Below are 16,614 nucleotides of genomic sequence, written 5' to 3' on the forward strand. Positions count from 1 at the left end.
CAAAACCTTCAATGCCTGACACTCAACCTTAGAATCCCCAATTCTCCCCCACTTAGGGTTTTAACTACCACCCAATGGTTAGAAATCAACTCACAACTCAAACTGGCTCAACCAGGTACGATCTTTCTTGACCATGGAATGGATAACATACGCCAAATGATCATCCCGCTACAGATCAATCAGAACCCAAGAGAAACCTGAATTTTAGTTGAAGACTTCTGGCATGCAGAATGACATATAACGACCCCCAATGACTAATAGTAGAAATTCAACATGGGATATAACTTACCCAATCCTTCAAAATTCCAACACAATACAATTCTCGATACAACCCCTAAGAATATAGGGGATGACACACCCTCAAAACATTTGAAGAAATCCTGACCTCCTCCTCCTCCTAAGTTACCCTGACCAACCTGTCACACCCTCGAACCAGACGGCGGAAACGTCCGGGGGCTTGCGCGTGACTTCATCTTGAAATATCAGTATAGTGAATATAATTATAACATAACATCATCATCATCACACATGTAATATTACAACATAGTAAGAGTATGATGAAACAAAATATAACACAATATCCATTAGTTTGTTTTGTTCATCCTGCTTCAACGATTTCCTGAGAATACAAGTTATTCTGAAAACGGTCAACATAAAAATGTTGGTGAGTTCATAAGCACGTTTGAGAAAATGATTTGTATAACTTTGAAAACCACCAGAAAATCCGATATTTTTTGAAAACTGTTTAGTGTGTTTGTGTTATATCTTGTATTAATGCATGTATGTTATTGTTATTTGACTAAAAAGGTAAATAGAATGTAGAGAGAATGTAAGAGCATGTAACGAGAATGTTCCCAGACAACCCGATGTTGTCTGTACAAGAGAAAGTTGCCATACCAACCCCCGAGGTTGAGTACTAGTAAGAGAATGTTTCCGAGTAATCCAAGAGAAAAGAGAATGGTCTTCCGTAAACTTCATAACGTTAATTCCTCTAAGCGAGCCGTCATAACCATACTAATTTATGACAATTTCACCTGTCTTGGCATCGTGGACGCCGACGGAAAATACAATAAGGTTTTCGTCACCCTAGACTGAGTTAGTCTAACTGTAGCGAACAGCTCAAGTGTGGGGTGTCATCCCCGTATAGATCTATACACAAATACCCGCTCTCCCTTCAAGAGACTCTGGTTATAACTACAGGTTGCGATCGTACACTTAATAGGTGTCAACCGATAAAAACTCGCTAGATCCTTAATCGAATTTATGCGAAGAGAAAATGTATAAACTCATTCTAGGACCAATGATCCATGTAAGTGAACCACTAAGGCATCACTAAACATGTAAATCATTTCAAGACCTAAAGGGAATGAGATTATATAACATGGGCCTAAAATATATGTGAAAGGACAACTAAGGCCCATTTCACATGTAAGGTATTTATAGGCCCAAATAGCATGCAAATAGTATCCACTAAAATAGCATAAAAAGAATAACGCATATAAAACCCATTCCTAGGCCCAATAAACATGTAAGTGGACCACTAAGGCCCACTATACGTGTCTATTATTTCCAGGCTCAAAAGGAATGTGAATGTCTATCCTAAGCCCAATATACATGTAAAAGGACACTAAGGCCCACTAAACAAGTATATTATTTCCAGGCCCAATAAGGATATGAATACCTATCTCGAGCCCAATATGCATGTAAAAGGACACTAAGGCCCACTAAACATGTATATTATTTCCAGACCCAATAAGGATATAAATGTCGTTTTTAACCGATTTGTTATTGTTTTGTTTATTTTAGCTTGATTATTTACATAATTGATATCTAAAGCCCACTTTTGTAAAAATAACGTTCTTGGCCCAATAAGCCAAAAATTTACAATTAAGGCGCAATTTTTTTAAGAATAACACTTAAATCTCCAATTTTGTTAAAAACTTGTGTTGATGACTACTTTGTGATAAAAATAGCATTTTAAACCCATTTTTGTCAAAAATATCATTTTTGGCTTGGTTTTGTGAAATTACATATTTTTCTGGTTTTTGGCTTTTCTGAACTAGTTATTAGAAAATTTGTAGAAAATTCATCGTAAGTCGAAATCTGGATCCGTAAATTTTGGAAGTTTGGAAATTTTGTCTACCTTGCTCACAATTTTTCTCATAATTTTTGATGGCTTCAAACTAGTGTGAAATTACTCATCTTCACAGGTTGGTCCGAAATTATTTCAAATATGATAGGCAGTTTTGTAAAATTCGCCAAAAATTGTAGAAAAATCATATGAAAACGTGAGAGTAGTCACTTTAAAAGTATAAATCTGAACTTTATCCATGTAAAACAGTTTTGAAAAATACTTCCATTTGGATGGTCAAAACAGTCCGAGATTGGACCAAAAGTTTTCTGTCAAGGGCTGTTTTGTGAGTTTAGCTTATAGATCTTTGAACACAACACTTATTTTTGCTATATCAAGTATACAAATCCCAGATCTACATGTTTACACGTAATACTTGTGATAAAACATACTTTTCTCAAGATTCATATGAAGATCCTAGTGATAAACTTCAAGTTTCTTAACATATTTTTAGAGTAGTGAAGATATCAACACATAATCACCAAATAATTCATGGAAAACACACATAGTCATGCATATACACATAGATCTACACAAATCAACTTGTATTCTCCCCCAAAAACAAGTAAAAACCAAAAACAAGGGGGTATGAACTCACCTTGCTTGTTGATTTCGGTTTTAGTGAAGAAAAAGAGGAAGTTTTCGGCTCTTGCAAGCTTCCCTTGAGTAGATCTCGAGTTCTATGAAGTTCTAGGGTATGGATCATGAAATGATGTGGGTTAAGAAGAGATTTAAGGTGTAACTTGGAGTTAAAACTATGAAGTCTAACTAAAACTTACCAAATGTGATGAACTTTGTTGAAGAACCCCTTGGAACACAAACAACCCACGTGATTTTTATTTGGAGGATAAGAGAGTGTCTTCAAGATGAATTTGAGAGTGTTTGTAAATATATGAAGGTGGTGGATATGGTTCCACTTAGAGTCCCATTAAGAGTTCTAAGCCCAAAACAATCAAGTTGAAATCTTATTGGCCCGTTAGGTCCAATAAGGAAATCCTAGTCCAAAATGGACTTAGGTTGGAATTTCTAGGGTTTCCAACCCTTATTTGAACATATGAGATATATTTGAATGAGAATGAAGTATAGTATTCACTTAGAGTAAAAGTTATTACACTAGGTGAATGATTGCATGAGAGTAGAATTTCCTAGCAAACATGCTAGTTGTGACACAACCTGAGGGCATTCAGGAAAACTCCCCTTTAATCCCAGGTGACATGAACTAATCCATGTTTGCAATCCAAATGGCAATCTGACACCCGGCCTACCCGAGAATATGGTACCTAACTTGCCTCGCAAGATACCCATGCCACATCAATCCACCTGTGTTTATCAGCGCCGAAATACTGCCGTCAACCCCTGTGACCGACTGACCTCAAGCTGGAAATACAACCTGACCCTAGGGTCATAAGCCTACTTACTCCTTCGGACTCAGAAAACCGAAAGGGCTCAAACCTTACCAAAGATAACGAAATTGCAATCCATCAATCGAATATTCCGCTTTTAGCTACAAATCTCCAGCCGATCGTAATCATCATCCCCTTCTTGAGTCATGCGACTCGTATTCCCGGCCTCGAGCAAAACCCCCGAGGAATCAAACCAAAACTCACTAGATTTGCACCACACAACCCAAAATCCAAAATACCATTGGGCTCAAAACACATACCAGGTCCATCCTCATACCTGAGTAGTCATAACTAAAAGATTGACAGGAACAGAACTACTGTCGCGAACCATGGTATCCAACCATGCTAACTTCCCTGACCAGCCCTTAGAATCCCTGAGATCTTCCTTGATTCGGTTATGGATCTTGTGCTTTCAGTAGTACGGGCCCAATACTACCTTCCACACCTATCCATCATTTCATCAAGAATCATCTCAGGTCCTCTAAGTCCTAGTCATAAAATACTCCTGAAACTTGCTCAACAGCAAAACAACCGCACTAAATACTCCCTAGGCTATCTTAGGACTCACCACACCTCCTCTGCCATCAGCTGCTAAAGAACCCCCTACCAATGCCAGCTAACCACTTTACGAATACAATTATATGTAACCAAGCTTAAATAATCCTTCAGCTAAAGGACCTAGCCCTACAACGGTTGGACTCGGACGAGAGCTGCGCAATAGGTCCAAGTCCTTTATCCTAAGATTATTTAACCCTCATAGCATGTAATTTTAATGTATTCATTTGACGGTTAGCTCCCATCAACATGGGTCCCACAAAGCACAAAGAAAGCAACATTCGAGCAGAAAAGCCGAATAGCACTCAGATGCAATAAAACCAGACATATCCTCCCATGAAATCCTCGATCTCAGACTTCCAGCACCTTGCGTGCATCTTCGCCCTGCCTTCACTCTCTCGAGAGTGGCTAATCCTTCCTCATGCCGACCCGCTATGAACTGCGCTCAACCAAGGAAACCACCTCTACCTTGTCCAAGAACGCTACTGGCCGGTTGACCCCATAAGACTCATCTATACCATGCTTTCCATACGACCCTACATTGGTGTCAGATGACTATCGCATGAATACAATCAGATACCCCAATGTTTAAACAATCTTAGGCTAAAAGATTCAATCCCACAACGGTTGGACTCAGATGAGAGTTGTGCAGCAGGATCAAACATCTCAGCCTAAGATCCTTTAAACCATGCATCATGTGACTTAGCGTATCCACTGAATAGCCAGTTCACACGCGAAAGAGTCACAGGTCATCTCAACAAGAGAAATCTATAGGAACTAAGGCATCATATAATCAGACAATTCTACATGCAATTCCTGAAGATCCATAGCCTATTGCTAGCACGATGTTCTAACATATCATAACATATCAGAAGCTCAAATAACTATGTGGTAATTTGGGGTCAACTTACTGGCTCCAACTGATTGTACACATCACATCCTCTTTGATTATTTTGAAAACCATTTGAAAATTTGCTTTGAAAACCCCTTTTTTGTTAGTTTGAGACTGGATTCACACGAGTGTTCCTCCAATTCACTCAAACTAAGGCTCTGATACCAACTTATAACACCCATAAAATTTCAGTAAAATTTAAACTTTCCAAAATAATCCTTTTTCTACAGAAGTATTTACGAAATCGTTGTTTCCAAAACATTTATTTAAAACCGGAATCATTTATACATAGTTTTCAAAACATTGACAATATTAGAGCTTCCCAGAAACCATAAGTCCAAAACGCGAGGATGTGTACGGTCATGCCTTCGCATTGCCAAAACATCTGAAGCACGTAAAACAATAAACTGAAACCATAAGCACACAGCTTTGTGAGTTCCCCCAAAGTACCAACACACAAACAGCAGCACATATACAAATAACAGCATGCATACTGAGCCATTAGCCTAACTGGACCACGTCGCAGTGCCTACAACCTATCTAGACCGCTTCCGAGCCTTCGACACGTCTAGATCGCCTCGTAGTGCCTACAGTCTATCCGGACTGCTCGTCGGGACTTCGACCTAACTGGACCGCCTCTCAGGGCCTTCAGTCATTCCAGGCCGCCCTGGGTCTGTAGGCCTTCAGCACAAAGCAGGACTGCCTCAACCCAACCATACACACACATATGTCGACATACTCATAACACATAAACAATCAACAGACAAGCACAGATCATATAGATCACTAAGCATAGCATCGTCCTATCTACTAGGATACCGATCTAACATATCATAACAGCATAACAACATCCTATCTACCAGGATACCGATCTAACATATCATAACTACATACAAGCACACTATAACCAGGATAACAATCCAAAAGGCTGGCCTTGGTGCTTTCGACCCTTTAGTATAGTGAGGAAAACTCACCTCGTGTTGCCGAACACACAAACGACCCCTAGCTGCTGACTGCCAGATCCCGAACCACCAACATCAAGACAATGCCCTAACGAAGGTGATTCCCTAAATAATCTCTAACTGCAGATCCGCTATCACACACGCTCTAACAGATTCCAAAATGACAATCCATTAGTATCTAATCGTTGACTCATACAATGAGTCCATTTTAGGGTAAAAGACCTTTTACCCTTCCTCAAGCTTGGCCTATAGACAAAGCCTAAACTAGATGTCAAAAGGTACAATATCAAAATAAACCCCTTAAGTCCAATTATGGCCCAATTTTCCAAATTGGGCCTAATAGCATTTACTCAAGAAGATCCAACAAGCTAAAAGCCCAAGCCATAAAATCCCAGATGGTCCATCACAACCCAATGCAAGCCAAACCCAAATCTTTATCCAAAGGCCCAAACCACTTCATGGGCCTTAGCTAAATTGGGTCCAACTCCTTATTGGGCCTTATCCAAAGGTTCGATCCTCTCCATAGCCCAAAGCACACTTGTCTAGTTAGTCCACTAGAGCCCAAGTATCAAAGCTTAAAAGATGGCCCAATACCCGAACACTAATGTCTGAAGCCCAAAAGAAGACGTACGCGGGGCGTACCTCTTGGGTACGTTGGGCGTACCTCGCCTTGCATTGACCCATTATGGGGGTTTGACTCCTAACGCGGGGCGTACCCTCGCAGAGGCCAAAATCATGATAAGTGCTTAATGGCTTAAACACTTAAGCCCAAAATTCCGATCCACTACTCAAATGCTCTCTAAAACCATAAAGTCTCAAACTTTAAGACTTTGGTCGACTAAAAAGGGATTAATACATGGTCATAATCCATTAAGACCTCCTACAAAGAAGTAGGGACCAAACTAGCTCAAGGGACCTCATTTTTATGCCATAGGACCCATCCTAAGGTCTGAAAGGACAGCTTAACTCAACCAAAACAAAGCATGCACAATATTGGGACTCTTGTGACAAGAAGAATGCCAAAAAGTAACCAAAACAAGATCTACACAATCTAAGCATAAAGGTAGAAGCTTTATACCTTCTAAAGCTTCCCAAGATGGTGATAACCCCAGATCTACAAGCTTGATTCCTTCCTTGACTCCTTTGATGCACTATCTTCTTCTTTTGGTAAAAAAAATCATATCATAAGCATAAGACGCTCACTATGGGGGTTAGGGTTTAATCAAAACGGCTCAAGAACTTAAAGGCTGGAAAAGATGAGGAGAAATGGTCCATAAGTTGCTTAAATACTCCACATACCCTAAAAGTTAGGGTTTCACCTTGGCACTTCGTACTGAAACACCCAAAAATTTCAAACCAATTTAAACTTTTAAAAACATGTCAAGTTCATCAAAACATTACAACTTTGTTTTCAAAGTATTAATTATCAGAGTTTTCCCAGAAAAATAAACATAATATAAGGAGCTGTACGATCATGCCTTCGCCTTGTCGCGATCCCCTGATGTACCTGAAACAATAAACTTAAACTGTAAGCCCGAAAGCTTAGTGAGTTACCCCCAAAATACTGATACACATACAGTCCACATAACCATATCAACAATAACATATCAAAACAAACTGAAACAGATGAGCACGTAACGGGTCCACAACTTCACAGATTGGAATACCCATGGGCTCACAGTATGAGTCTGAAATGCCTACCGGGCCCTCAGCTCACATCTGGATTGCCACCGAGCCCTCAGTACGAGTCTGGAATGCCTACTGGGCCCTCAGCTCGTATCTGGAATGCTCCCGAGTCCTTAGTATAAGTCTAGAATGCCTATCGGTCCCTCAGCTCATATCTTGAATACTCTAGGGTATGTTGGCTACCACACGGAGCGGTACCACCTCAACCCATTCCACATAACATGTCTACATGTAACAGATAAATGCACATACATGTAACCAATCAGTATCACAGGTAGTCCTACCGACCTACCAACTAGCATAACAACTGGCATACATTACTAACTCAAACTCAACATATCAGTAACTACTAAGATATTGAATCCAATGAGCCGGCCTTGGTGCCTTAGACCCCTTAGTATAGTGAGGATCACTCACCTCGCAACTGTCGTCTAAAACTAAAAAGCTCAACTCCCGGATCACCAACACGAACTTCACCACCTATAGTTACCATAAAATCCCTTTTTCATAAATCTCCAAATTACCAGAATACCCTCAAAAGTCAACTGGTCAACTCTAGGTCAAATTCAAAGTCCATAGTCAAAGTCAACAGTCCATGTTGACACGACTCGTCGAGTGTAGCTTACCGACTCGTCGAGTCCTCCCTGAACTCGAGAAGTCATGAAATCCTTGATTGGCTCGTCGAGTTCCCCTTTAACTCGCCGAGTTCATATGTGTCCACGGATTGGGAGAAACCCTAGCCGACTCGCCGATCTTCAACGGACTCACCAAGTTGTTCATCCAACTCGTCGAGTACATGGCCATCTTCATGTGGCTCGCCGATTCCCTTCAGTCCATCATCCATACAGACACTTTTTAAGCCATGCGGCGGCTCCATATTGTAGATCCAAGCTTCTAGGGCATGTTTATCACGTAAAGTTGCAAACTTTACGTGCATGCAAGGCCCTATGGGCTCTAAATGTCCAATCTAAGTTTCTAATGGAGCTTTACACCTTAAGAGAGTCTCATCCTTGCAAGAGCTGGAAACTTTATGGACTTAGGACTCAAAAGAGGTTCAGATCTGAAGTTTCAACTTCAGATCTAGTTCCCATAACAAAATCCCTTAATGAATAACCCAAGAAAGCCCTAGCCTCCACATATGAATGATTCTAGAAGAAAAGAGGTTAAGGTAACAGCTTATTACCTCCAAAACGTACCCAAGCTGGAGTGGATTGTGGATCCACACGAAATCCTTGATGCTAGCCTCTTGATCTACAAGTTTCCTTCACAAAAAATCACTTCTCAAAGCTCCAAACACCCTCCAAGCTCACACTCACTGAAATTAGGGTTTCTGGCTCTCAAGGGGTGGTAGAGGACAGTGGGAGGCGCTAATGGTCCAATATATAGGGTGCAAAAACCCTGAAATTTAGGGTTTCCAATGCCAGCTCCTACTCGTCGAGTCCCCCATGCCGACTCGACGAGTCACTCATTAAATGACATGTCCTGGCCCGCTGCTACTCGACGAGTCACAGCGTCAACTCCTCGAGTAGACCTAAAAAAAGAAATCTAAATGGAATAATAATGATACCTGACGGTTGGGATGTTACACGTATGCCCAATGTACATACGTGTACGCCAAGCGTATTGTAACAACCCAAAATTTGTTCCCTCGCCGTAACCGTTTCATCAATAAAACTCGTCTTAAGCGAATTGTTCCGCTTTCATCTTTGAACTAGGTCAATTAAGTTAAAACTTTTATTTTGACCTTGTAAGTATCTAAACATGTTGGAAACATGTGAAAACGTCCCAAACTAGTAATATGAAAAATTATAGTTTCGACCATATCGGGTAACGACAACTTAATCGGGTGCGACCAAAAGCATCGGTTAACGACGGTATCGGGTAGAATTCCACCGTGTATCCAATTCAAACCATATTTCAAGTGATTTAAGACTAATTTGGAGCCTTTTCACTCTCTCTCTCTAACCTCTCTCCTTAAACAAATATTTAGGTCCAAAAATCATCCATTTCAAGCTTCAAAACACCAAGGTAATCATCCTAGCTCCTAGTATAACATCCTTAGCCTTCATTTTCATGTTGAAATTATGGAATAGGACCATAAACATGTGTTTACGGCCCTGGAACAACCTTAGGCCGTGAACACATGTAAATGGGGTTTTTGAGCCTTAAAACCCATCCAAATCACCATTAGAGCTTAGATATGAATTAAGGACTTATTGGATTGGAATTAGGACACCTTAAACTCAACATTTGAGGAGTAAACATGAGTTTACTGCCCAAGAACAAGCTTGGGCCGTAAACTCATATACATGGGTAGTAAACTCCTTTTTGGGTGTTAAAATGCAACTTACACACCTCATAAACCTTGGAATAAATCCTAGAATCAACCAAAAATCATTTAGGGGCCTTAAACATATCAAAAATCCTCTAATTGAGAGTTTACGGCCATAGCATATGCTCCAGGGCCGTAAACTCCTAGAAGTGTGTCATTTGATGCCCTAAATTCACCCCAAGTCTTGTAAATTTGAGTTGAATCATTTTTTATTAGTCTTTGGCCTTCAAAACACTTAAGATTGATGTGGGTGAGAGTTTACAGCCGTAAACACTTAGTTTACTACCGTAAACTCATCTATTAGTCCATATATTTGATTTAGCCCCTTTCAAATGCCCTAGAACCAAACCTAGCAACACCCCTCTTTTGATTTAAGGTCATTTAGCACATAAGGACACCCACCATGAGTTTACGGCCGTAAACTCATGGGGATGGGTGTATAGGGCCGTTAACACTCCTTAGAGTTTACTCTTGAAGAGTAAACTTCATATCCTAGCCATTCATGTCCAGAAACGTCACCCGGGTCACTCCAAACACTCGATATGGAGTGTTTACACGTCTTGAAATGTTTAAGTGTATCTAATTAGTGAATTTAAATCTAATTAGATATATGTGTGTATTATTTAATATTACATAGGAACCTCGCTCGTATTCAAGCCTCGGTTCGACGTTTAGCATCCTAGTCGTCACATTCCGCGTTCGGTGAGTTCATACCCCTACCCTTTTTCAATGGTTTTTCAATATTTTCAGGGGGAATACAAGCAGAAAGTACAAGAATATCTTGTACTTAAACACTTTTATTTCATTGGAAATGTTTCATATTTCACTTGCTTTTAACAATTGAAACCGTATTAATCAACTATTTAACTTGCAGAACCATTACAAACCAATTTCATATCTTATTAAATAATGTTATATTATATATCTTTCAAGTGATTTGTACCATAACATTATTGTTAAAAGCATTGGATTAGTTATATGTTTTGTCCTCGGTAAACACTCCACAGAGATACGCGAGTGGAGGATCGTCTTTATAAAAAGAACATAGTATAAGACATTTAGCATTATTACTTCTAAACTTGTTAATCCTATATAATTGGAGACACGTCCTCGGTGAACACTCCACAGAGATACGCGAGTGGAGGACCGTCCCCGTAACCAGAATCTCTTAGATATGGAACGTGACTTGAGTGTATAGATCTATACGGGGCTGACTACCCCGCACCTGGCTGCTAGCTACAGCCGAACCGAAATGATTCAAGGGTGACGAAAGTCATAAGGTGATGTGGACTACTTATTGTCATATCTAGTCTATTGTATGGTTATGGAACTCGCAATTAGGATAACAGAGATTCATTTAATAGTAATAATGGATAAAGTAGTTAATTTACTTTGTTAATATTAGTTTTATATATGTATTAAAACTAATACATCTTTCACAACTGATAACCAACATTTAGGAAAATATGGGATTTTCCTGGGAAATACACTCGTACATCTTTTACATTACATTTTTGGGTTGGTAAACAAACACACACTTCACAAGGTTAATCAGGTTTTCAGTACACATCTTTCACATTAGGAAAATATAGGATTTTCCTGAGGTAATCACAATTCATAACCAGAACCGTGTAACTTAACATAACAACTAAACTTTACTTTTAAGAAAATATGAGATTTTTCTTGGGTCATAACTTTTCATAAAATTAAAGGAACCCTGTACATTTTTATAAAAATCAAACCGCTTATGAACTCACCAGCTTTATGCTGATTTTCAAACTGTTTGTATTCTCAGGTTCTCCTTAGACAGGTACCCCGCGTCCTTTTGCTGAAGACGAAGCGAATGGAAGTCACGACTTTCTTTTGTTTAAACTTATGTATCTATAAAACTTGTACTACTTAACTTTTCAACTGATGTAATGAAATCTATGTAATGTAATGTTTTGTGTTTTACTTCGCTTACTATGTACATTGGTTATGATATTCACATGAAGTCACCTCCGCCCTGAGACGTTTCCGCCTTCGGTTTCGGGGTGTGACATGTATTAAGACGTGCCCTAGTAGGTTGGGCGTACACATATGTACACCGGGTGTACGAAGTGCCAGGGTAAAACCCTAACTTTTAGGGTTTATGGAGTATTTAAGCATCTTATCGACCATTTCCTCTCATCTTATCTAGCCTCCAAGTTCTTAAGCCATTTCGAGTAAACCTTAACCCCCATATTGAGCATCTTGAGCTTATGATTTGATTTTTGTGTGCCAAAAGAAGAAGTTAGTGCATCAAAGGAGTCAAAGAAGGAATCAAGCTTGTAGATATGGTGTTATCACCATCTTTGGAAGCTTTAGAAGGTATAAAGCTTCTACCTTTATGCTTGGATTGTGTAGATATTGTTTTGGTTACTTTTTGGCATTCTTCTTGTCCCAAGAGTCCCAATATTGTGCACGCTTTGTTTTGGTCGAGTTCAGTTGTCCTTTCAGACCCAAGGATGGGTCCTATGGCATAAATATGAGATCCCTTCAGCTAGTTTGGTCCCTAGTTCTTTGTAGGAGGCCTTAATGGATTAAGACCATGTATTAAGCTCTTTTTAGTAGACCAAAGTCTTAAAGTTTGAGACTTTATGGTTCTAGAGCACATTTGAGTAGTGGATCAGAAATTTGGGCTTAAGTGCTTAAGCTATTAGGCACTTATCATGATTTTGGCCACTGCGAGGGTACGCCCCGCGTAAGTTGTTATACACCCCGAGTTCGGAGTCAAGCCCCGTAATGGGTCAATGCGAGGCAAGGTACGCCCATCGTACCAAAGAGGTACGCCCCACGTACGTCTTCTGTTGGGCTTCGTACTTTGGGCTTCATGTATTGGGTCGTCTTTTGGGCTTTGATAGTTGGGCCCTAAGGGACTAACTGTACAAGTGTGCTTTGGGCTAAGTAGAGGATCAAACCTTTGGATAAGGCCCAATAAGGAGTTGGGCCCAATTTGGAAAATTGGGCCAAGTGTGGTCTTGAAGTGGTTTTGGCCTTTGGATCAAGATTTGGGTTTGGCTTGCATTGGGTTGTGATGGACAATCTGAGATTTTATGGTTTGGGCTTTTAGCTTTCTGTATCTTCTTGAGTAAAGGCCATAAGGCCCAATTTGAAAAATTGAGCAATAATCGGACTTAAGGGGTTTATTTTGATATTGGAACTTTTGACATCTAGTTTAGGCTTTGGCTATGGGCCAAACTTGAGGAAGGGTAGAAAGGGATTTTACCCTGATATGGACTCATTGTATGAGTCCGCGATTAGATACTAAATGATTGTCATTTTAGAATCTGTTAGCGTGTGTGTGATAGTGGATCTGCAGTCAGAGATTATTTAGGGAATCAGCTTCGTTGGGGCGTTGTCTTGATGCTGGCGGTTTGGGAACTTTATAGCGACTTCCAGAACCTCGAAGTGAATATGCTATCTCTATCGGAGATAATGGATACGGGAACACCATGCAATCGTACAATCTCCCTAATGTATGTTCTTGTTAGCTTCTCCATTTTGTTAGTCTCTTTGATTGGTAGGAATTGTGCGGATTTGGTCAATCTGTCGATGATGACCCAAATGGTATCAAGTCCGCCCGTTGTCTTGGGTAACTTGGTTATGAAGTCCATAGTAATCCGCTCCCATTTCCACTCTGGTATCTCCGGTTGCTGAAGTAAACCTGATGGTTTCTGGTATTCGACCTTTACCTTTGCGCAAGTAAGGCATTTACTCACGAAGGTAGCAATTTTTGCTTTCATGTTAGGCCACCAGTATAACTTTTTAAGATCCAGATACATCTTATCTGAACCCGGGTGGACGAAATACCGAGTGTTGTGCGCCTCGGTCATGACCACGTCTCTGAAGCCACCGTGTTTCGGTGTCCAGATTCGGTCCATGAAATATAACGCTCTGCCACCCTTGATTTCCAAGTTCTTATCTATTCCTCTCAGGGATTCTCTTGCCAAATTTTCAGGTTTCAAAGCGTCGAGATGAGCCTCCATATTTTGTGTGGACAAGTGTGAATGGATTGTCATAGTCAATGATTTGACTCTACGACAAGAGTATTCTTTTAGACTTACGGTGTCAGATACTACGTTGGCCTTGTCGAGATGATAATGAATTCCACATTCGTAGTCATTGAGTAGCTCGACCCACCGTCGTTGTCTCATGTTGATCTCCTTCTAATCGAAGATGTGTTGAAGGCTCTTGTGGTCTATAAAGATAGTGTTTTTCGTACCGTACAGATAATGTCTCCAGATCTTCAGAGCAAACACAACTGGTCCTAACTCAAGATCATGTGTGGTGTAATTGACCTCGTGCGTCTTCAACTGTCTCGGGGCATAGGGGATGACCTTACCTCGTTGCATCAAAACACATCCGAGCCCTTGGTTGGATGCATCGCAATAGACTACGAAGTCTTCTATTCCTTCTGGGAGGGATAGTATTGGTGCGGTGCATCAGGCTCGCTTCAGTGTTTGGAACGCCTTCTCTTGTTTCTCTTCCCAGTCAAAGGCTACGCCTTTCTGGGTCAGTGTATTAAGTGGTTTCGTGATACTAGAGAAGTTATGTATGGACCTGCGATAGTAGTCAGCGAGACCTAGAAATTGACAAATTTCAGTAGGTGTCTTTGGTGCTGACCAGTTCTTAATAGCCTTGATTTTGGAAGGGTCCACGTGTATTCCCTTTTCGCTAACGACATGGCCCAAGAATTCGACTCTTCGAATCCAAAACTCGCATTTGGGGAACTTCGCATAGAGCTTCTCCGATCGTAATCTTTCTAAGACTTTTCATAGGTGTTGACTATGCTCCTCCTTACTTCGGGAGTAGATAAGTATGTCGTCGATGAAGATGATAACGTACTGATCCAAGTAAGGACGGCACACCCTATTCATTAGGTCCATGAATACAGCTGGTGCGTTGGTTAATCCGAACGACATCACAACAAATTCGTAGTGTCCATAACGAGTTCGGAAGGCTATCTTGGGGACATTTTCCTTTAGCACTCGCAACTGGTGATACCCGGATCGTAGATCTATCTTCGAGAAGTAATTTGCTCATTGTAGTTGATAAAATAAGTCATCAATTCAGGGTATAGGATAACGATTTCTAACGATAAGCTTGTTGAGTTCCCTATAGTCGATGCACATACGAAACGATTCGTCTTTCTTCTTGACGAACAAGACCGGTGCTCCCCATGGTGAGAAGCTTGGCCTAATGAATCCCTTCTTGAGAAGTTCGTTAAGCTGACAGGAAAGCTCCTGCATCTCTACTGGTGCCAGACGATAAGGATATTTGGCTACTGGCGTAGCCCCTGGCACTAAGTCGATTCTGAACTCGACTTGACGCTGCGGTGGTAATCCCGGTAGTTCTTCTGGAAAGATGTCGGGAAAGTCACGTACTTCTGGAATGTTATGAATTTCCTTTACCTATTGACTCGTATGGACGATGTGTGCAAGGAATGCATGATTTTCCTTTCGTAAGCACTTTTGAGCTTGAATACTCGAAATGATGCGAAGGTTCGTACTAGATTTGTCTCCATAGATAACTAGGGTTTCGTTGTTAGGGAGGTTAAGACGAACTACTTTATCAAAGCACATGATGTCGGCGCGACGATGACTTAACCAATCCATGCCGATTATGATGTCGAAACTTTTAATTGAGACCGACATGAGGTCTATTTGGAAAGAATGACCATCTAGAGTTAGAGTACAACCTACGTATATGCAGTTAGTACTTTCCGTTTTCCTGTTTTCCATTTCTACAGTGATTGGTTCCTCTAGTGTATGTGGTTTTCGTTTAAGTAAATGAACAAATTTCTGGCTTACAAAACTTCTCTATGCTCTGCTATCGAATAATATGCATGCTTATGAATTATCGAGGAGAACGTACCAGTAACTATCGTAGGATCAGCTACAGCTTCCTCGTGACTCATAGCCAAAACTCGCCCCACTTCGCCAGTATTCGCTGCCTTTGGGCAGTTTCTTTTGAAGTGACCCACCTCGCCACAACTGTAGCAAGCTTGGCCTACACCAGCAATGGGAACTTGAGTGTTCAGCTTTGCGGGAGTCTTGCAGAAACGGGCAGTATGCCCCTTTCTGTTGCAGTTAGAGCACTGCATTTCTCGGCAAGGTCCATTGTGGGGGAAGTTGCATTTGTTGCACTTCGGAAGGTTACCCCCATAAGGCTTAGCTGGAAAGGGGTTAGTAGGAACAACAGTAGGTACAATAGCAGCATTTACTATAACTAGTTGTTGTTTCTTTGAGGATTCTTGTGAAGACCCTCCTTTCCTCTTGTTCCAACCTATCTTCCTGTTGTTGTTGTTTCCCTTTTGTTGATCGGGTGTAGCAATTGTTGCGTTCAAGTAGTTTCCGTGATCGATAATAGATTGTCCCAGTTCTTTAACGCCGTCAAAAGTAACAGGCCTTGAAGCTAGCATGCTTGACTGTATCTGGGGCGACAGTCCCAAATATATCTCTATATTTTCTTGCTCTCAAGAGCAACCATTTCTGGGCATAGAATTGCCAGATCACAGAATCTATTGGTATAGGTTGATACGTCAGAATCAACCATCTTGAGATTCCAGAGTTCCTGCTCGAGTTTGTGAATTTCGCCTCATGGAGGGTACTCTCTCATCATCATGGCTTTCA

The 16,614-nt window shown here is 40.7% G+C and overlaps 1 protein-coding gene across 1 annotated transcript in view; it reads right to left on the reverse strand.

Annotated features, from left to right (window-relative positions):
* LOC145098491 (uncharacterized) overlaps positions 1-16,403 on the reverse strand; it is a 35,155-nt gene extending 18,752 nt beyond the window's left edge. Inside the window, exon 1 of the mRNA XM_079036128.1 lies at positions 16,142-16,403. Coding sequence (XP_078892254.1) covers positions 16,142-16,403 — 262 coding nt within the window. The remainder of the gene's footprint in view (positions 1-16,141) is intronic.
* Between the last annotated feature and the right edge of the window lie 211 nt (positions 16,404-16,614).

The sequence above is a fragment of the Lactuca serriola genome, chromosome 4 (genome assembly GCF_051521515.1).
Source record: "Lactuca serriola cultivar US96UC23 chromosome 4, Lser_US96UC23_V15, whole genome shotgun sequence".
Lineage (NCBI taxonomy): Eukaryota > Viridiplantae > Streptophyta > Magnoliopsida > Asterales > Asteraceae > Lactuca > Lactuca serriola.